The 22998-nt window shown below is 43.2% G+C and overlaps 1 protein-coding gene across 1 annotated transcript in view; it reads left to right on the forward strand.

Moving 5' to 3' along the window:
• ptprq (protein tyrosine phosphatase receptor type Q) overlaps positions 1 to 22998 on the forward strand; it is a 70813-nt gene that overhangs the window by 45344 nt on the left and 2471 nt on the right. Inside the window, exons 38-57 of the mRNA XM_072695226.1 lie at positions 407 to 733; positions 1681 to 1799; positions 1927 to 2113; positions 3900 to 4147; positions 5137 to 5203; positions 10235 to 10393; positions 11677 to 11893; positions 13543 to 13616; positions 13719 to 13818; positions 13968 to 14096; positions 15422 to 15466; positions 16677 to 16703; positions 16949 to 17030; positions 18146 to 18236; positions 18316 to 18392; positions 18857 to 18991; positions 19095 to 19220; positions 20184 to 20332; positions 21522 to 21657; positions 21752 to 21875. Coding sequence (XP_072551327.1) covers positions 407 to 733; positions 1681 to 1799; positions 1927 to 2113; positions 3900 to 4147; positions 5137 to 5203; positions 10235 to 10393; positions 11677 to 11893; positions 13543 to 13616; positions 13719 to 13818; positions 13968 to 14096; positions 15422 to 15466; positions 16677 to 16703; positions 16949 to 17030; positions 18146 to 18236; positions 18316 to 18392; positions 18857 to 18991; positions 19095 to 19220; positions 20184 to 20332; positions 21522 to 21657; positions 21752 to 21875 — 2619 coding nt within the window. The remainder of the gene's footprint in view (positions 1 to 406; positions 734 to 1680; positions 1800 to 1926; positions 2114 to 3899; positions 4148 to 5136; positions 5204 to 10234; positions 10394 to 11676; positions 11894 to 13542; positions 13617 to 13718; positions 13819 to 13967; positions 14097 to 15421; positions 15467 to 16676; positions 16704 to 16948; positions 17031 to 18145; positions 18237 to 18315; positions 18393 to 18856; positions 18992 to 19094; positions 19221 to 20183; positions 20333 to 21521; positions 21658 to 21751; positions 21876 to 22998) is intronic.

Raw genomic sequence — 22998 nt, forward strand, 5'->3', positions numbered from 1 at the left:
ACCTATTGGCACCATGCTGCCTGATGCCAGGCATGAGCTAGTAGTGGGGTATAAAGCCCCCCAGCATTGAGCTGTGGAGCAGTGGAAGAACTGTGTTCTCTGGAGTGATGGTGGTGGAGCTCCATCCAGTACTTCTGGAGTGGATTGGGGGTGAGGTGAGGTGGTCTCACTAATGCTCTTGTTGCTGAATGCAATCAAATCCTCACAGCAACACATCAGTACAGTAATCCAGTAGAAAGTCTTCTTCTCTGGACAGTAGAGACAGTAACTCCAACAAAAGCAGGATCAGCTCTTTTTAATACCCTTGATTTACAGAAGAACCAATGAATGGGCAGGTGTCCCAATACTTTTGTCCATATTGTGAATGCTTTCATAAGGCAGCTAATTTTTCTCTTTGCTGCTGTAGTTCCAGGCCCTCCTCAGTCCCTCTCTGTGGTGAACATCAGCTCCAACTCGGTGACCCTGAGCTGGCTCCGTCCTGCTCGACTTCCAGGGCTTCTGCGAGGCTATCGTGTGGAGAGGCAGCGCTTGGGTCAGGCGTGTGAACTGGAGGAGGATCCGTCCTGTATGGAGAGTGAGATAGTGCTGTCTGTGAAGGGGACAGGAGACGAGGAGAGGGTCACTCTGCAGTCTCTGCTTAAATACAGACGCTATCGGATCAGAGTGGTCGCACTCACCAATGCTGGAGCAGGAGAGCCCACAGAGTGGACCTACATACAAACACTCCCAGGCAGTACGTCAATCCCTTACACACACCCAAATTAAATTAAATGCCAATTTAATTGAAAGAATTGAGGTTATTGGTGTGGGGTACTGTGCAGAAGTCAAAGACCACCCTTCATTTATTTAATTTACAGTAAAAACAGCCAGTAGGCCAATTTACACACCCCTCATAGCTTCCTCTAGCACTAGTAATGCTCCCAACACTAGGACGTCTTCTCCGATACATGGTAAGTCAGAGGCTGCCTCTTTTCCAACTCCCGCCAATGCGGCATCGTCGGCCAGTCGACACACTGACCGCCGGGTCCCCAGCTCTAGTCTAATCTACCCACCCAGAAAGAGAGCATGGCCAATTGTGCTTTCTCTGGCTCTGGCTGCTGATGGCAAAAACGGAATGGCTCAAGATTCAAACCTGCGACCTCCGCAACCCCCCATAGTGAGCCATTCGGACCCCCCAAAAAACTTGCTTGTTTGTAGTCTTGAATTTCATTTTTAATGTTTGTCAGTAGGCGTTCAATCGTTTCCTGCTTCTTACCATCAAGGTAATGCCAAACTCATCATTCTATGATATTGAGGTCTGGACTCTGGGCCGGTCAGTTCAGTCTTCTTGGTTTAATTTGTTTCTTGATCAGCTCATATTCACATCAGATCCACAGTACTGAGTCGTCTTCTCACTGTGGATGGATGGATGGACACCTGTGGATGTTTTTTTTTTGCAAATATGAAAGCTTTAGGTGCTGTTTAGGTGGTCCTTGCATGTAGACCATTGTAAATCTAATCACCTCAGTACTATGAATAAGTTGCACAGCACAGCACTTTTCTAAGCCTAACCTAAAGCCAAACCCTAACTTTTTAAAAGGAAGCACAGAACCGTTATATATATAAGCATTTTACATAGTTAGAAGCAGGAGGATGCAAACACAAATGACCCTTATGATGCTCTCTGTTTCTCTCTCTCAGACCCTGATGCCCCCCCTCGCGCCGTCTCTGTAACTCCCTCTTCCTCCGGAATGAAAATCGAGTGGAATGAACCAGAAATCATCTCAGGGCCCACCTCCTACCTCATTGACGTTGTTGCTGTGAGTTGTTGCTGTGAACAGATGATGGCGCAGTCCAGGCTGATCCGTATCGATTAGCTCATGAAGAAACTCAATTAAACTTTTAATTGAATTCAGCTTCCCCTCTCCTGCTCTCTTTCTCTCTCAGTTGGACGGTTCGGGACGCAATATGAGTAAAGTGAGGCAGTGGGGAGAAATGAGGGCAGTGCTTATAGGGAATTTGACTGCCTTTACCCAGTACTCTGTTACTGTCACTGCCTTTACTGGAGACGTGGCTGATGCCCACAGAGACGGCATGTCTTCTGAGCCTGTCCTGGTCAGAACATTGGAGGAGGGTAAGAGAGAGAGAGAGTGTGTTGTATGAGGGCGTTTGGTTGAGAGTAAAACAATAAATGTAGTATGAAACCAGCTGGTAAATGCTTTCAGATAGTCATCCTGGTAAAAACATGCTGGTAAGCCAGCTGGTTAAACTGGTTACCAGTACAGCTGTTGGGTATATTTTGAGTTTCATGGACCAGGCTGGTCTCCAAGCTGGTCATGCTGGTGGACCACCTTGTTCATGCTGGTTGACCACCCTGGTGATGCTGATTGACCAACTTAGTGATGCTGGTCAACCACCTTGTTTATGCTGGATGACCACACTGGTGATACTGATTGACCAACTTAGTGATGCTGATTGACCACCTTGATCATGCTGGTGGACCACCTTGATCATGCTAGTCAACCACCTTGGTCAGGCTGGTGGACCACCTTGATCATGCTGGTGGACCACCTTGATCATGCTAGTTAACCACCTTGTTCAGGCTGGTAGACCACCTTGTTCATGCTGGTGGACCACCTTGTTCATGCTAGTCAACCACCTTGTTCATGCTGGTGGACCACCTTGTTCATGCAGGTGGATCACCTTGATCATGCTAGTCGACTACCTTGTTCATGCAGGTTGACTACCTTGATTACGCTGGTGGACCACCTTGGTCATGCTGGTGGACCACCTAGATCATGCTAGTCGATCACCTTGTTCATGTTGGTGGACCACCTTGGTCATGCTGGTGGACCACCTTGATCATGCTGGTCGATCACATTGGTCATGCTGGTCAACCTCCTAGGTGATGCTGGTCAACAACATGCTAGTTGGCTCTGTAGACCAGCTAAACCATCAAACTCAAATGAAAACCAGCTGGTCAAGAGATAAACTGGACAAACAGCCTAACCAGCTTACAGTGTACATTTTACACAACCCCAGTGTTCATGAGTTGGTTAATTAGGGTAGAATTACATGGGAAAAATCCTTAGACAGTCTTCAGACATTAGAATTTCTTCATATACCTGCTCATCAAAGACTCAAAGGTTTTGGATGTAGGCTCTACATGGGGGCAACATTTGGATCCGTTGGTTTCACCGACTGGAGGGATTGAACTTGGCCAGATGGTCTTCTCTTCACTCTTGTGCAGGTGTTCAGTGGGTAGTAGCTTACCGTCACTGCTATTGTGTCACTGCAGTGTGGGCTTTTTCCAGTTGAACCACGTAGTCATAGATGTGGTGACACTTACATGATGACAGTTTGACTAATGGCTCTGTGGGAGTGTTCCGGGACGGACTGAGTGATGCTGAATGTCCTTCTTCATGATGGCTTTAATATCTGAAGGACTACACAATGACAACCTTGGCATTGATTTCTATTGGGAGTGACATGGGGGGGTTTAAGAAAGCCAGTTGTCATTTTCGCTGTCTTAGCGATGAGCTCTAGATTATTTTCAACATGTCATGTGAGGCATCACATCTCTCCCTCATGAAAATTACATTGATTAGGCCTTCAGTGGTCCATCATTTGCAGTTCTTGCCAAAGGAACTGAAGAGAAACCCTGGTCACTGCTGGTGGACAGGAGATGGAGTATATGGGGATATATTGGGGATCACCCAGGTTCAGGGGTAGGATGGTGCCAGATATTGCCTGAATTCACTGTTTATGATATTGCCTACTGATTTATTGGGTATAAGGGGTCAAGGTGATGACCAGACGTCCAACCCTCAGGGATAAGAAGATTGAGAAGATGTGATTAACCCATTAAAATAGTGCATAAATGAAGATTCAAACATGTGCTGTTTTTTCTGCATTGTTAGAGCCAAAAGATCCACCCAAAAACCTGACCCTCACAGTGATCCCAGAGGAGGTGACTCGTGTGTATGTGACATTCTCTCCGCCGGACGAGCCTAACGGGAACATCAGCGCCTACCGCGTGTCCATCTATCGCAATGGGCAGCTGGACTTCCACATCAACATCGACAGTCAGAGTGTGATCAGCAACCCAAACAAGACCATGACTGCTGTTATAGACGGGCTTAAGGGAGGCTTCAACTATAGCATACAGGTAAAGAACCTCACTCATTCTGACACACACACTCTGACACACACATTCTGACACACACACTCACACACACACATACACACTCACTCATGCAAGGTACAAATAGTAATCCTGCCTGCGTTATTCACTAGTATAAAAGCACAGTTACAGGCCACCTACTCATTCATCATTGATCGGGTTCTGACCACAGGACCACTGTTGAGAAGATATGAGTCAGGGACTGGGTTCTCATTCTCTGCACAGCAGTGACACCGACATGGTAATAGCATGGTAGAGCGGATGGTGCTGGTGGTGCATCAGGCACAGTGGTGTTGCTGGGGTTTTCAGGGTCATCGGGGTCACAGTTGGTGGTTCACCATCCAAAAATGTCATTTTCAACTGGAACTCTAGATGCTCAGCACATATTGTCACTGTCCCGAAAATAAAACCATGTATCTCCATTTTGTCATTTTTCACTTTTTGACATATTGTGAATCTGGCCGTTGTTCTCTATATAGTTAAATATATAGTTTCTTGATGAATGGACCAATAGAAATGCTCCAAAATGACTTGGAATAAAATATTTTTGCATTGACTTCCATTGGAAGTTAAGAGGGTTTTCCCCTCTCCTGTAAAGTGGTGTTATCAAATAACACAATTTTGGAAGTAGGAGCACCCCTCCCTTTTAAGTCCACAAATCCAAAGCCACCTGAACTCCAGGCCATAGTTCTCTGTGTTCTCCCCCCTCTCTTACAGTCTCCTTCCAAATGGCATGGTCTGAACTTGCAAATTTGCCATTTTGGAGATACAAGCGAGATCCTATTTTTTTATTATGGCCTTGTTTTATATATACATACATATATATATATATACATACTTATATATACAGGTTTTTTAATATAGTTAAAGAAATTAATGAAAAAAGGTCAGTGTGAGACCATTTTATTCACATTATGAATAAAAACCTGATGAATAACACACTGAGTGATGTATTTGTTGCTGTTCATTCACAGATAGCTGCAGTGAATGGAGCAGGTTCAGGACCCAGCTCGGAAGTTAGACTCACCACAGGGATGAAAGGTATTGAATTCCTGCCATAATATCAAGCTTTTGTCCTCCTACAGTTGTGATTTATGCACTATTTGTGACACCAGTGATGTCTGCTTTCCTTCCATATATGTGACAACTGAGCAATGATAGGTGGGGTTAGTGGGAAGAGCCAGTGAAACATAAAATGCAAAATGTCCAAATATTTGTGGACACCCCATCTAATGAATGCATTCAGCTACTTTAAGTCAGCTGACACACACAGCCTGTCTAACTATATTTTATGATAATACAGTGAAATACTGCATGTACAAGAACACAGAGACTGAACTGAGAACAGGAAAACATTAAGATTAAAACTTTGATATGTTAGATATCTCATCTATGAACCATTAGGCTGGGAATTGTGTGGTTTACTGTAAAGGGATTCTAATGTGTGGATTTTTTTAGATGCTCATGTATATTTATATCCTTGAATGCCGTCATATATGCAGAATTCATTTCATGCATGAAAGGCAGTCTGCACGTATCTGCATATCAGCATACCATTTTATATGAGTTTGTGCTTCTACTAATTGTGAGAGTGTACCGGGACTCACGGTACAGTTTCAAGCCCGAAAGAAGGGATGTTATTTCACAGGATGCGTCTGCTGACAATAATTTGACCAATTTAGATAATGTAGATATAGATAACATTGATACGCCTTTATAGATCAACACTTGTAGAGTACAATTCTCTTGCAGATGCCAGCTTAGAAAGCCAGAGTCAGAGCACAGTGTCAGCCATGCCGCAGGAGCTCAAGGGCCCAGCAGTGGCAGCTTAGCAGATCAGGGTATCAAACCTACAACCCTGAGATTCTCTGTGCATATTGTAGCTTAGATAGCTGAGTCAGAGGAGAGGCTTGGGGCATGATACAGTTTCCCCGGGATCTGTATCATGGATCCCGATGGTGGCAACTCAGCAGACATGGGTATCGAACCCACAACCATTCTGTTTGCATATTCCGGCATATTCCCGAAAGCCGGGTCAGAGCACAGGGTAAGCCATGGTACAATGCCCCTGAAGCAGAAAGGAATGGCGACGGTGGCAGTTTAGCAGATCCGGGTATCAAACCCACTAACCTGTGATTGGTAACCCTTCTCTTTGCAGTTTCCAGCTTAGAAAGTTTAGCAGATTCAGGGAATACTATGTGCAATATCCCACCCCCATGTGCAATTAAGAGTATTTTGCTGTAAATAATATTGTTTATTGCTTTTTTAATTCTTATTTATATTGTGTATATAGTGTAAATTATTTATCTAAATTTTTGTAACTGAGTGTCTTGCTATCCCTTTCTGCTGTTACACTGTGAATTTCCCCACTGCGGGACTAATAAAGGACTATCTTATCTTATCTTATCTCTTATCTTAAAGATGTGGTGAGAGCACCATGCTTCTCTGCCCCTGGAGATCAAGGGCACAACAGTGGCAGCTTTGCAGATCTGGGTATCAAAACCACAACCCTGGCTTAGAAAGTCAGGTCCGAGCACAGGGTCAGCCTAGGATACAGTGCCCCTGGAGCAGAGAGGGTTAAAGGCCTTGCTACAGGCTTAGCAGATCCGGGTATCAAACCCACAACCTTGTGATCATTAAGCTTCTCTGTGCATATCCCAGCTTAGAAATTCAGGGTTAAGCACAGGGTAGGCCATAGTGCGATGTGCATGGAGCAACAGTGGCAGTTTAGCAGACCCAGGCATTGAACCCACAACCCTGTGATCAATAATAATATATTCTCTGTTCACGTCTCAGATTAAAGAGCCAGGTCAGAGCACAGGATTTGGTCACAATGCAGAGCCTTGCTTAAGGGCTGCTGTGCAAGCGGAAGCTTAGTTGACTTGGGTATTAAACCCACAACCCTGTGATCAATACCCCAGTGCTCTAACCACTGAGATACCAAAGCCCTGTTTGACAGAAGGAAACATAGTAATGTATATTATTACCGTTATTACAGTGTTTTCTTCTCGCACTGTTGATTCCCATGTTGAGACCTTCTCTGATTTAGTGCTGCAGGGAAAAGTCTATAATTATTAGCTCCTATGAAGTATCGCTCCTTCACCCTCTCATAAAAAAATGATCACACATAGAGGCCCTGAGATTCAACCTTAAGTGGAATTGTCACGGTTGCCATGACCACAGCCCTCCCCGCTCCTCCTCCTCCTAATGAATCCACCTTTGCCTGGATATCTGTGTAATCAGTGTCAGTGTACACAGTATATATAGCCTCAGTGTGTGTCTTTGGGTGTATTTGTTTGTACCACTTTATCGTGGTCTGTCTGAATCCCCTCTCCAGACGCCAGGAACCCCCTCAGAGATAAAGCGGAGAAAGATGAAGGCCTGAGAAAGAGTCAAAAATGTAATCTAGAGAGACCAAGACTGGACTTAATCAGTGTTGAGACTGAAACTGGGCCTCGCTAAACATACGAGAAACAGTCTCTGAATAAAAAGCTGATTATAGTCTGAAAGCATTTGTTATTGTGATGGGAGAGGCTGTCATGTTTGATTATTGAATATTATTTTATTATTTATATGATTATTTATGAGTTTCTGGTTTTGGTAACTGAGAGCCCGTTCTTTGCTTGTGAGTCAGAATTGGTCGGTTCCCGGCCAGGCAAGCCTTCCAAAAGCTTCTTTACACAGGTTCTGCAATCTGGGAGAGCGAGCAAATGAGAATTCCTGTAGCGCTGGCTCTTTTATCATTCAACTGAGAATAAAAATCAGAAAATGAAAAAAAGAATTCGTTTATGAATCTGATTAAAAAAACAATAACAACACAATTGCTGTTTTTGTGTGTAATGATAGTGTGTAAATACATAAAGCATCATATATATATTATATAATATATATAAGTGTTCTAGGTTTAAAAATGTGGTTCCAGGCAGTGATTTAGTGCAGCATGTGGGCTGGAATTGTGCTGTATGTAATGGCTAACTGCCCTAGGCTTATTATTAGGCTTATTAATCAGATATAATGAGGTAATATTAGTATTATTATTAATATTTATATTCATATTATTATTATTATTGTTATATATATATATATATATATATATATATATAGCAGAACCACTCAGAGCAATATATATATATATATATATATATATATAGCAGAACCACTCTCCCATTCCCAGAGAGAGAGCAGTTACAGTTCAGAAGAAAATAGATTATATAAATCATATTTGGTAAATCTGTTTCACTTCTAGGCAGTCATTATAAAAAAATAATTTGATTAAAAAAAACAAAAAAAAAAACAATAACGTTGATATTCCTGTGTAACCTGTGTAGTTTGTGTGATCTGGATCTTATTGACTTCTTCGTGTTGCTGCTGACCAGTATTGGTTTGTGTAGTCTGGGATCTACACCGTGGTAATGGGCTAAAATGGTCAACACAGCTGCACTGGTGTAAACACTGGAACCTTTACATACACTTTATTAATATCACCACTATTAACCATCGTCTCTCGCATTACTCTGACCATCACTGCAATAATAATAATAATAATAATAATAATAAAACAGAAGTTAATAAGACATATTAATGACACTAATAAAACAATAATTAAGTGGTTCTGCTCTGAGTGGTTCTGCTCTGAATGGTTCTGATCTGAATGGTTCTGATCTGGATGTTCTGCTCTGAATGGTTCTGATCTGAGTGATTCTGATCTGGATGGTTCTGCTCTGAGTGGTTCTGATCTGAGTGGTTCTGCTCTGAGTGGTTCTGATCTGGATGGTTCTGCTCTGAGTGGTTCTGATCTGAATGGTTCTGATCTGGATGTTCTGCTCTGAATGGTTCTGATCTGAGTGGTTCTGATCTGGATGGTTCTGCTCTGAGTGGTTCTGATCTGAGTGGTTCTGCTCTGAGTGGTTCTGATCTGGATGGTTCTGCTCTAAATGGTTCTGCTCTGAGTGGTTCTGCTCTGAGTGGTTCTGCTCTGAATGGTTCTGATCTGAGTGGTTCTGATCTGGATGGTTCTGCTCTGAGTGGTTCTGATCTGAGTGGTTCTGCTCTGAGTGGTTCTGCTCTGAGTGGTTCTGATCTGGATGGTTCTGCTCTGAATGGTTCTGATCTGAGTGGTTCTGATCTGGATGGTTCTGCTCTGAGTGGTTCTGATCTGAGTGGTTCTGCTCTGAGTGGTTCTGATCTGGATGGTTCTGCTCTGAGTGGTTCTGATCTGAGTGGTTCTGCTCTGAGTGGTTCTGATCTGGATGGTTCTGCTCTGAGTGGTTCTGATCTGAATGGTTCTGATCTGGATGTTCTGCTCTGAATGGTTCTGATCTGAGTGGTTCTGATCTGGATGGTTCTGCTCTGAGTGGTTCTGATCTGAGTGGTTCTGCTCTGAGTGGTTCTGATCTGGATGGTTCTGCTCTAAATGGTTCTGCTCTGAGTGGTTCTGCTCTGAGTGATTCTGCTCTGAATGGTTCTGATCTGAGTGGTTCTGATCTGGATGGTTCTGCTCTGAGTGGTTCTGATCTGAGTGGTTCTGCTCTGAGTGGTTCTGATCTGGATGGTTCTGCTCTGAGTGGTTCTGATCTGAGTGGTTCTGCTCTGGATGGTTTTGCTCTGAGTGGTTCTGCTCTGAGTGGTTCTGCTCTGGATGGTTTTGCTCTGAGTAGTTCTGCTCTGAGTGGTTCTGCTCTGAATGGTTCTGCTCTGAGTGGTTCTGCTCTGGATGGTTTTGCTCTGAGTAGTTCTGCTCTGAATGGTTCTGCTCTGAATGGTTCTGCTCTGAGTGGTTCTGATCTGAATGGTTCTGATCTGAGTGGTTCTGCTCTGAGTGGTTCTGCTCTGGATGGTTTTGCTCTGAGTAGTTCTGCTCTGAATGGTTTTGCTCTGAGTAGTTCTGCTCTGAATGGTTCTGCTCTGAGTGGTTCTAATCTAAATGGTTCTAATCTAAATGGTTCTGATCTGGATGTTCTGCTCTGAGCTCAGTGCTGTTAAAGGAGGGGGTTGGAGCAGCAGCCGACCCGATTCCACAGATGGGGGTGAAAATTCTGACATCGTCTTTGTGTTCTGATTGTTTCATTCCAGCCCCACCTACGCCAACGAAAAGGCCAATGGTTGCTTTGAACAGTGCAGGCGTCGTCATGGCAACATCCAAAACCATAACCATCCAGATGCCTGAGTGTTTCTTCTCTGATGACAACGGTCCTATTAAGAAAATCCAGGTCATCATCTCTGAGCCTGCAGGTATCTGTAAAACCCTCCGAACATCCATCCCCGAAGCTCACACCAGCTCAGAGCTCCCCATATCAAACACCTGAGGAGAAACACTCGCACAAACCCCATTCCAACACGCCCTCTACACACCGCTCCTCCAGCGTTACCATAACCCCTTCAGATCCTCCAAGTTAGTAATCAGTGATTAAGCCCAAAACACCTGGCTCACGGACCGAAACCAGTGACTGCCCAGACAGCCATGTGGACTGGATCTAGTGGTCAAAACTAGTGTTTGGGTGGTGAGTTAGTTTTAACAGTGACTGCGGTAGTAAACGTAGCTCAGACAGCTGAATGTTTTCAGTGTTATTGTAGTAATAATTATTCCAATAATAGTCTAATTAATATTTTATTGCTGTCTGATTGTGTGTAATGATAGTGTATAAATACATAAATAAAAAATGTGGTTCCAGGCAGTGATTTCATACAGCATGTGGGCTGGAATAGGGCTGTATGGCCAATGGCTAACTGCACTAGGTCTATTATTAGGCTTATTAATCAGATATAATTAGGTAATATTATTATTCATATTCATATGATGATTATTATATATATATATTTTTTTTATCTTATTTTATTCACTACTTTCTCTCTCTCTCTCTCTCTCTCTCTCTCTATATATATATATATATATATATATATATATATAACCATATTTGGTAAATCTCTCCCACTTCCATGCAGTGATTTAGTGCTGTGTGTGGGCCGGAATTGGGCCGTATGGTGTAGAAGCCCTCTTACTCTTTGGTCTTGAAAAGAATAATATTTCAAATATTATAAAGGATAAATCTTGAATCTTGAAAATATTGGTTGGAAATGTCAGTCAAATCCTTACACCATCAGATGTTGTAAGCAATTATCCACTGATACCTCTGATATTATCCAAATATCATCGTGCATCCCTTCCATCTGCTGTCTGTGTGTGTAGTCAGGAGAGTGAGGAACTGAAGGGTCGGCCCACAGAGAGACCCTTAGACCCTTAGAGCTAAAGGATTCTAGCTCCGGTGCTTTGTCTTCTCACTCTGATTACACTCTGTTCCCAATAACGAAAGTATCCTCATTACATTCAGAATGAAATAAGTCTCACTTCACTCCAGTACACACTCTGGCAGAGCATGCCATACATACTACAGTTACACAACTATGTAAAACACAGCTCTGCATGCAGTTCAGTTTGATTGTAGCTTGACCACACGTCTGACCCGAACACGCTCTGAGCTTCCAGTGAGACCGTCTGTCTGCGTCTCTCTCCGCAGTGATGGACTACAGTAACGTGTCTAACTGGAAGAGTGTATTCCTCCTTCCTCCTGCTCCGTACTTCACCGACGATGGCTTTCCTAACCCGGAATGCCGTGAGGACCTGGAGCGCATGGACTCACAGCGCAGCACATACGTTATAGGGGCAGAAGACTGCTTCTCTGAAGATGCTCAGATACTCTGCAATGGACCCCTCAAACCCAAAACCTACTATGTGTAAGATACAGACAGACACACACACACACACACCCCAAGTGTCTTACATTAAAGGTAAATGTTTGCTATGTACAGCAAAATGTGTCCTCCACATTTGACCCATCTGTGATAGTGAACTCACACACACACACACTCACTCACACACACACACACACTAGTGATGTAGGGGCACACAGAGCGGTGGGCAGCCAACTCCAGCGTCCCGGGAGCAGAGAGAGTGAAGGGCATTGCTCAAGGGCAGCTTGCTGAGACCGGGTATCGAACCCACAACCCTGTCATCAAAAATTTTCATTACTTTCCATGACCCTTCTCTAAAACATGAAAAAGCTTTTACTTTATAGAGAGAATTTTTACTGTATTTAGAGTATTTTACTGTATATAGAGTATTTTACTGTATATAAAGTATTTTACTGTATTTAGAGTATTTTACTGTATATAGAGTATTTTACTGTATATAAAGTATTTTACTGTATTTAGAGTATTTTACTGTATATAGAGTATTTTACTGTATTTAGGGTATTTTTACTGTATATAGAGTATTTTACTGTATATAGAGTATTTTTACTGTATTTAGAGTATTTTACTGTATATAGAGTATTTTTACTGTATATAGAGTATTTTTACTGTATTTAGAGTATTTTACTGTATTTAGAGTGTATTTAGAGTATTTTACTGTATTTAGAGTATTTTACTGTATTTAGAGTGTATTTAGAGTATTTTACTGTATTTAGAGTATTTTGCTGTATTTAGAGTGTATTTAGAGTATTTTACTGTATTTAGAGTGCACTTTGTTTTTTAGATCTTGAGCTTTTGAGTCAGATCAGGACACTTTAACACTTTAATAAACCGAAAAAGAACAACATTAATACTAAACACTTTTTGTCTTGGCTTTGGTCTGTTTTAGTTGTCTTTTATTTACTTTTTATTTACTTCTCTTCTTGTTTATTTTAATTGTATTCATTTTTAGTTCAGTTATTAATGAGTGTTTTACATTTTCACTCTTTTATTTGTTATGTATGGTTTTGTATTCTATCGCTATTTGGTTTAGTTTTACCCTATTTATGGTTTATTTAAAAAAGATTGTTACAAGGGCTCCGAGGTCTGAACCCCGGGGGCTGCGAGTCTGAACCCTGAGCAGGGCTGTTTTGCCATCACTGGCCGAAGTCTAAGAGAGCATAATTGGCCACAATTGTCTCTCTGGGTGGGTAGATGGCGCTCTCTCCCCTTATCACTCTTAAAGCTCTCTTAAAGTCTGTTAGCTGGTGTGGTGGAGCTGGGGACCCAGTGAAGGTGGCTGGCTTTGCATGTATCAGAGGAGATATTTCTATATATCTTATTTGCTTTACATCTGATATGTTTTATGATATAGAAATATCATAAATAACTTTTATTTGAAGGTCACCATTAATAGACTTTTAAAGGAATCAGTGGTTGATTGATCAATTATTGCTGTATTATATTATTATATCTTATTATTTTTATGTTTTTTGTATATTTTATATACATATATCATTTTTTACATTTACATTCACAGATAATCAGCTTTGTTCTTATATATAATTTTATTATTTATTATTATTATTATTATTATTATTATTATTATTATTATTATTATTATTTTATTTATTTATTTTATGCTGGGTTCGCAGATTCAAGTTCCGTGCAACAAATATCCTCGGCCAGTACACAGACTCCGTGTACTCAGACCGGGTCAGAACTGCAGGTAAAGTTGGAGGACCTGAAGAGAGTGTAAACCGCCAGTCTTTTCATTTACCTCATGTCATTCTTCATCATGCTCCTGTCTCTCTGCACCGGTCTCTCACAGATGACCAGCTTTTGACTCGAGATGAGCAGATCATCCTGGGAGTGCTTCTGTCGTTTTTCCTGGCTCTGTTTCTGATCCTGATTATCTATGCGTCTGTCCGGTAAGAAACTGCAGCAAGACGTTCAGATAATGCTTAAAAATTACAAGCAAAAAGGATTCAAGAATTCAGTCCGACAGTGGAGACTGCTGTGCTGATGTGCTGCTGTGTTTTGAGGACGGTTAATGGGACAGCGTCTTATTGGTTTGCAGGATTCATCAAAGGAAGAAGGAAGGTGGGACCTACTCCCCACGGGAAGCAGAGATCATTGAGACGAAGCTGAAGCTGGATCAGCTGATTGCAGTAGCTGACATGGAGCTGAAAGAGGAGAAAATCAACCGGTGAGGCGGCGGAAATGCTTACACATGACATCACTGCAGTCATTTTTCATATATATATTTATATATATATATATATACACACATATATATATATATAGAATTAAGGGCACTGCAAGCAGGGTTTGCTGTCATAGAGAGCAACAATGGCTGTGCTCCCTCTCCAGATGGGTAGATGGCGCTCTCTCTCCCTATATCACTCTTAAAGTGTGATAGCTGTTAGCTGGTGCGGTAGAGCTGGGGACCCGGCGCGTGTCTGGCTTCTCATGTACTGGAGTAGACTGGAGTATGTGTGAAGTCCTTACCCTTTTGGTGGCGGGGCATAGCTAGTGCTAGGGGGAGCTATGAAGGGGGGCGGGGTGGGGGTTGGGGGGTATTAATTGGCAGAACCAAATTGGGAGAAAAAGGGAAAATTGTAAAAAAATAAATAAATAAATAAAATAAAGTAAAAAAGGTGCTGGGGGGCCCCAGGTGGTCCAGCGGATTGAGAGGATCCCGGTCATGCTGCTAGCCATTGGCAGTTGAGGCCTAGCAAGAGCACAGTTGGCCTTGCTCTCTCCAGGGTGGGTAGATGGCGGTCTCCTCCCCCATCGCTGCATCACATGCTGGTGCATTGGAACCGGGTATGCGGCGCTTCCCTCCAGGCCCGGTGATGTTGCTGTGCTACACCAATAAGAGTCCTTGGGCCAGACCCCTAACACTACACTGGCCCAAGGACTCTTATTGGTGTAGCACAACATAGTCACCCAGACCAGGAATCGAACTGGCAGATAGCAACACCAACCACGTGTCGGAGGGGGTGTGTGTTGGTCTGCAGGGGGGATTACGTACGGGTTGGGTAATTGGCCGTCCAAATTGGGTGAAAATCGGATAAAATTTATATTATAATTAAAAATAAAAAAGTGCTACAGGGGAGTGTCTGAATAGTAAAGTGGTACTGGTTGAGTGTTATTTCGAGGGCACTACCAGCAGGTTTGCTGTCTTTGCCTTTTTTAATCAAACTTAGCATGTCGCTAAATTTGCAGCTACGCTTGTTTTTGTTTCCCACCTGTTTCCAGAGCGTGACTTCACCGCTCAGTGAGCTCCTACACGTTTCGGTGCCTGGATTCCAGCCGTTTCTGCAAATAGCAGCCATACCTTCTATACTGGGCAAAGTTCCCTTAGGTGTCCCGCACAGCTTCTTTCAGCATCACTAAGCAGGAGTAGCAGGCTTTAATATCATTGGCGGTTGGATACTGTGATATATATGAGAAATACTGTGCTGTCACATTCACACACACTCCCACTTCCCCTGGCTCCCTCATTCACTCAGTGCCCTTCTTTCTCAGGTACTCCTCCTTTTTCTTTAGGAGGAAGGAGATATTTGTGATCCAGTAAGTGGCTGAAATGGTGCGGTGGTGTGTGGGCTCTGCTCTGTCAGCATGTCTCTAGCTGCTCGCTCTGGTTTCTGTGTCTTCTGAGTCTTCTGAGTCTTCTGAGTCGTCCCTCATTCCATTTTTACAGCTTTCACCTCGTTTTCTGATTGAGGTTCATGGTGTGACTGGGTTCAGTGTTTAGTGTTGGTGTGTGAGGGACTGACTGGCTGCTGCTGACTTCATCATCAATGGTCATTGATGACCTTTCAGCAACTCACATTAATCTTCATGCTGTATTGTGTGATCTATGTGTGTGTGTGTGTGTGTGTGTGTGTGTGCTGTTGCTTGTACTGTAGATTCTCTTGCATAGATTCAATAGATGCTGAGAATTGCGAACCTCATAGAAATCAGATTTTACTAACTGCACTTAGGCCTGTCACGATAATGACGGTATGTTGGCATATCGAGAGTACATGGACATGACCTTGGGCATTTTTGCTGACCTCGGTACTGCCCACTGTGTGTACTTGTATGATAGCTTACCTAGCCAGTCGCATAGCCAGTAGCTGGCCAGCTAAGCTAAAAGCTAATGTTTCTGCTCCCTTGTAGCTAATACACTGTATGGACAAAAGTATTGGGACACCTGTTAATTTATTGTTTTTTCCAAAATTCAAAGTGATATTAAAGAGAGTTGATCCTGCCTTTGTTGTAGTAACTGTCTCTACTGTCCAGAGAAGAATGCTTTCTTCTAGATTTTGGAGGATCTGATTATAACATTTAATGACAATTTAGCATCAGTGAGGTCAGGATGTTGGATGATGATCACCCTACCTCATCATCCCCAACTTCTCATCTAATCCCATCCAAAAGTACTTGATGGAGCTCCACCACCACCATCATTCCAGAGAACATAGTCCTTCCACTGCTCCACAGCTCCTCAATGCTGGGGGGCTTTATACCCCTCTATAGCCCACGCCTGGCATTAGGCAGCATGGTGCCAATAGGTTCATGATGTTTATCTGCTCCAGAGAGTCCTATTCTATTGGCAGTACTTCTCTACAGGGACTAGACAAGGTGTCAGCAGTAGGTGTAACTTAAAGAAGCTGAATGCAAGGGGTGTCCACAAACATTTGGACAGTATTTGTATTTGTAATGGGACAGTTATCGTGACAGGCCTAACTGCAGCCCACATGTGTGGCACATTTTCACATGCTCTGTTTCATTGCAGGCTGCTCAGTTATAGGAAATCTCTCAAGTAAGTGACCCACAGAGCAGGGATTGCTCTTCTTCGTTTATTTTTTTGGTGGATGTATGCTTTATGTTTTAAAACTTCAGCACTAAGCATGTTTGTGGCGTTAAAAGCTCATAGCGTTGGGGTCAGTAGACACTTTGATGGAAGGAGGTGTGGAAAATCGCTTTGTTTACGGTTATGCTAATGAAGGTGGTAATCTCTAATATCTCCATCTTCCTGAGTCCACTGTTTGTTTTGCTCAATTTTAGGCCAATCAGTAAGAAGGCTTTCCTTCAGCATGTGGAGGACCTCTGTGCCAATGACAACGCCAAGTTTCAGGAGGAGTTCGCTGTAAGTGTTTGGTAATAAGTGTCGTATAGATAGTGTGTGTCCACTGCTGACCTGGTCAGTTATTTATCGTCGCTGTCCAAAAAAACTTGTCTGCAAAACAGCAGCTTCAATGGTCAAAGTCAGTGTAAAAAGATTTTATCCAAGTCATTTTGGAGCATTTCTATTGGTCCGTTCATAATTAAATTGTCACAATACAAAGTACCAGACCACCAGATTCATACACACTTAAAAATGAAGGGACTGTTAGTGTCTCAGTGGGTCTAATGCGCTGCCTCCATAACCCGGGGGTCACGAGTTTGAATCCCGAGCCATGTCGCTTTGCCATCAGCATCCGGAGTCAGAGAGAGCACAACAGTCATGCTCTCTCCGGGTGTGTAGACGGCGCTCTCTCCCCTCGTCACTCTTAAAGCTATGTTGGCCGGCACTGGCGTCTGATAGCTGGTGCGGTAGATCTGGGACCCGGCACTTTTCTCTCCTCCAAGTGTTTTGGATGTCTGGCAGTGTTAAAAAAGAGGCGGTGGCTGACTTGGCATGTAGTAGAGGAGAGTCTTAGCATCGGGAGCTTTGGTAGTGCTAGGGGGAGCTAATTAGCCGTACCAAATTGGGAGAAAATTGCTTTACGCAGTGAGACAGATCATATGTCTTCAATCAAATGTACGCCTTCAATATAGTCTCCAGTCCTGGACTTTGTAATTCTTGGTAGGTGTCACACTACCCCTCTAACTTCCAGCGTGAACAAACTCCAGGACTGGAAACCGAAGTCAAGGTCCAGATTTGAAGATCTGGGACGTAGAAGAAGCTCTTTTACTTCCCTGAATTTACATTTACATGTAAACCCTCTAATATCCGAGTCATGTTACACAGGTGGGAGAATGTAGAGCTAGCACTTTCATCCAAGGACTCTTATTGGTGTAGAGTGGTGGGCTAGACCACACCAACCACCTCCCTAAAGGGGAGGTGAAAAAGAGAGGAACCTTGCAAAGCTTTAAAGAACCTTCACATATTGTTTAAGGCTTCTTCATTGACCCCATGCCCTGCTTCTAACCTTTTGTGGGAGCGGGGCATGTGGCATGGTGGATGATGTCTGTGTGACACAGTGTAATGTCTGATTGTAGGAGCTGCCGAAGCTTCTGCATGATCTGGCTACATCTGATGCTGACCTGCCATGGAACCGCTCCAAAAACCGCTTCACCAACATCAAACCCTGTATGAAGTACACACACATTGACCGGTTTTCTCTGTGGCACTACTTTTACACGCCCAGTAATTTGCTTTTCTCTTTCAGACAACAATAACAGGGTGAAGCTGCTGTCTGAGCCGGGCATCCCAGGGTCTGATTACATCAACGCCAGTTTTGTCTCTGTAAGAACCTCAGAACCGTGTCTACATCTCTCTCTCTGCCCCACAAGCTCATCCCAAAAGTACTGGATGGAGCTCCACCACCATCATTCCAGAGAACACAGCTCTTTCACTGCCCCACAGCTCCTCAATGCTGGGGGGCTTTATACCCCTCTATAGCTCACGCCTGGCATTAGGCAGCATGGTGCCAATAGGGTCATGATGTTGATTATCTGCTCCAGAGGGTCCTATTCTATTGGCAGTACTTCTCAATAACTAGACTAGACAAGCTGTGTGTGTGTGTGTGTGTGCATTTGCACATCTGTGTCAGCAATAGGTGCACCTTAAAGTAGCTGAATGCTGTATTCATTAGAAGAGGTGTCCACAAACATTTGGACGTATAGTGTATGAGGTATTTTGATGTCTTCAGGTATCTTGGAGGTCCGATCACCCACCCACTGTGCCCCTCCCCTTCCTTCTCTGTGCAGGGCTACCTGTGTCCTAATGAGTTCATAGCCACTCAGGGTCCACTGCCCGGCACAGTGGCTGATTTCTGGAGAATGATTTGGGAGACCAGGACCAAAACCATCGCCATGCTCACGCAGTGCTTTGAGAAGGGTCGGGTATGTACGCAGTGGGCGTAGACGCTGCATGTGTGACGGCCATCTACTTGTAATGACCCATTACTGTAGTAGAAATGGGTCTAACCTGTGGTCCTCGTCGCAGATTCGCTGTCATCAGTACTGGCCAGAGGACAATAAGCCAGTCACTGTGTTCGGGGACATCGTCATCACGAAGCTGACGGAGGACGTCCACCCAGACTGGACAGTCAGAGCGCTCCGAGTGGAGAGGGTAAGCAAAGTCCTTTGCCTCAGCTGTAGCCACAAATCAGATGCATTCTGCCCACGTTATGTTCTACTTCATGGCTCATGTGCGATATGGGTGTGAGGAAATAACATAGTATCAAAAACATAGTATTACTGATTAATTAATAATTTACATGTAAAGACAGTGGTTCATTTAGTGTTGCATATAAACCCCAACCACTAGATGGTAGTGTTGCACTCTGTCTTCAACTTTTCTACCATGTACTAGTTTTCCTAAAATACCATTGTTTTCCATATCACAATATATTGAATTGTAATCCCTGTATCACAATACACCATAAGGACAAAAGTATTTGGACACTGGCTGATTTATTGTTCCTTCTGAAAACAAGGGTATTGTAAAGAGTTTATCCTACGTTTCCTGGAGTAACTGTCTCTACTGTCCAGGGAAGAAGGCTTTCCACTAGATTTTGGAGGTGCATTGCTTTGAGGATTTGATTGCATTCAACAACAAGTGAAGTGTGTTAGTGAGGTCAGGATGTTGGTCAGGATCCCAAAAGTATTGGATGGAGCACCACCATCCATCATTCCAGAGAACACAGTTCTTCCACAGCTCAATGCTGGGGGGCTTTATAGCTACCCCTCTACTAGCCCACGTCTGGCATTAGGCAGCATGGTGCAAATAGGTTGATGTTTATCTGCTCCAGAGAGTCCTATTCTATTGGCAGTACTTCTTCTCTACAGGGACTAGACCAGCTCAGCTCAGCGGTGTTGATGGGAAGTGGGATGACTGTCTAGGATATAAATGAAAAAGTCCCAACAGTCATTAAATAAATGCCTCCTGCAGTAGTCTGGGTCTGATGCACATATGTCCCTCTCTCTCCCTCTCTCTCTCTCTCTCTCTCTCTCTCTCGCTCCCTCTCTCTCTCTCTCTCTCTCTCTCTCTCTCTCTCTCTTTCTGTTTCTATCTCTGACGCTCTTCTCCAAGCATGGGGACTACATGGTGGTGCATCACTTCAACTACACATCCTGGCCAGAGCACGGTGTTCCCGAATCCAGCTCCACCCTCATCCAGTTTGTCAAAGCTGTCAGATCGAACAGAGGCCATGACAACACAACCATCGTAGTGCACTGCAGGTCAGCCATCTGCGTCCACTGCACTGATTTTTATTATCCCCTGAAGACCCTAAGACGTTAACTCTGATGTGTCCAGACTTCCACTCACTCTTATATCTGAGGAATCTCAGCCAGTTTACACTGTTGTGCAATTTAATTCATGAATAATAAGCTTGCTGAGTTCCCTGCTCTAGCACACTAAAGCTAACCTGGTAATTAGCTAATCAGCAGGATGACCACTAAACTGGGCAGGGATGCCCATCCCAGCTTTAGCCAATATAAGCCCATTAAGTAGCCCTAAAATAACCGTGTTTATGTAAAAAAAACAGTTTATGTGCTATAGGGGTCAATAAGGGTCAGTTCTAATTAATATATTTAAAGTATCATTTTGCAATACTGTATTGATTACTAAACATGCAGAATATATTTGAATTAATAATTAAACGTAAAAATTGGTGTCAGACAGTGGTTCATTTAGTGTTGTGTTTAAACCCTGACCACTAGATGGCAGTGTTATTCTCTGTGTTCAGAATCGGCTGCTCTAGCACACTAAAACTAAACCTGGTAATTAGCTAATCAGGTTAAATCAGATATGCTTAAGCAGGACGACCACTAAACTGGGCAGGGATGCCCACCCCAGCTTTAGCCAATACAAGCCAATTAAAGACCCCTAAAAGCCTTTATCCTACATGCCTAAACAAACAGTTTATGTGCATTAGGGGACATCAATCAATCAATATATTTGAAGTATCATTTTGCAATACTGTATTGATTCTGAAACACACAGAATAGACTTTTAATTAATAATTAAATGTAAAGATTGGTGTCAAACAGTGGTTCATTTAGTGTTGTGTTTAAACCCTGACCACTAGATGGCAGTGTTATTCTCTGTGTTCAGAATTGGATGCTCTAGCACACTAAAGCTAAACCTCGTAATTAGCTAATCAGGTTAAATCAGGTATGCTTAAACAGAACGACCACTAAACTAGCTTAATCCTACATGCCTAAATAAACAGTTTATGTGCAACAGGGGTCAATTCTAATCAATATATCTGAAGTATCATTTTGCCATACTGTATTGATTCTGAAAAACACAGAACTGATTTTATTAATATTTTACATGTACAGATTTCTTTTTTATATAATTTACTATTTAAGACTCCTTTATTCACCTGCAGTCTGTACTGTGTGTGTGTGTGTGTGTGTGCAGTGCTGGTGTGGGCAGAACTGGAGTGTTTATAGCTCTAGATCACCTGATTCAGCATGTGAGAGACCATGACTTTGTGGATGTGTACGGCCTGGTGGCGGAGCTGCGCAGTGAGAGGATGTGCATGGTGCAGAACCTGGTAAACCAGTCACACACATACATGCTCTGAAGGTTGGTTATTTTACATTTTAATAAACCTGAAGATAATCTCGGCCTTCTTTTCGGTCACACAGGCTCAGTATATGTTCCTGCATCAGAGCACTCTGGACCTGCTGACCAGCAAAGGCAACAGTCAGTCCATCTGGTTCGTCAACTACTCCGCTCTGGAGAAGATGGACTCACTGGACGCTATGGAAGGTAAAGCAATGGCATGTCAGTTTGTGGAGAGTAATGCAGTAATTTGAGCGATGTCATAGAAGAACCTCTTTTGGTTCTGTGTGGAACCCTGGGTTTAATGAAGGTAAAGGTGCACGTATCTGTCACTGTGAAATGTGTCAGCGGTAGTGAACACACACACACACACACACACTAGTGAACTAGGGGCAGTGAGCACACAAGCACACCCAGAGTGGTGGGCAGCCAACTCCAGCACCCAGGGAGCAGAGAGGGTGAAGAGCTCTAACCGCTGAGCCGCTACCTTTATTACACCTTCACCCTCACCCTTTTCTCTATTACTAGCAGTGATATTGTGGATACTGTCAATATACTGTACACCGATCAGCCATAACATTAGTACCGTTATAAACACAACATTAGTTATAAACACTGATTATCTTCATCTACTGTGGCACCTGTCCAGTGGTGGATCTACATATTAGTCATTTGACAAGAACCAAACTGTGATGTTCTAGACGATTGGGTCAGAACATCTCCAGAACCTCAGTGGTGGTCAGTATCTACCAAAAAATGCTTCAAGCTAAAACAACAGGGGTCATGGACACCCAGGCTCATTGATGCTCAAGAAGTCCCCAAGGATCTGCTTCTAACATTAGTCTTGGTGTTCCAGATATCACAGCAGGATGCTTGTGGAGTCCATGCCTCAAGGGTCAGAGCTGTTATGGCAGCATAAGGGATTCGATTCAATATTAGGCATTAGGTGGTTCTAATGTTATGGCTGATCGGTGTATATCAAGTCCTGTTTTAGTCTGATGTAGTGTGGTGCAGTACTGAAAATAAAGGTAAATGAAATATTGTGATGTGTGTCATGTATTGCTATGTTATGTTTCCATATCGCTCACCCCTAGAAGGCACAGTACCAGTCAAAAGTTTGGATACACCTTATTGAATGCACTAATTAGCTTAAAAACCTTTAATCCAGATGCTAGGGTGACCATGTTTTTTTTTTTAAAAAGGGACACTGGGGGCATACGGGTATCTACTGTAGTGTCATGGCTGGGGGTTGTATGGGTGTAAATGAACTGTATAGCTGCATGTCACAACAACCTAACTACAGGGGATGCCAGCGTATGGGGATGGGGAT

This window comes from Salminus brasiliensis, chromosome 13 (assembly GCF_030463535.1).
Source record: "Salminus brasiliensis chromosome 13, fSalBra1.hap2, whole genome shotgun sequence".
Taxonomy (NCBI): Eukaryota; Metazoa; Chordata; class Actinopteri; order Characiformes; family Bryconidae; genus Salminus; species Salminus brasiliensis.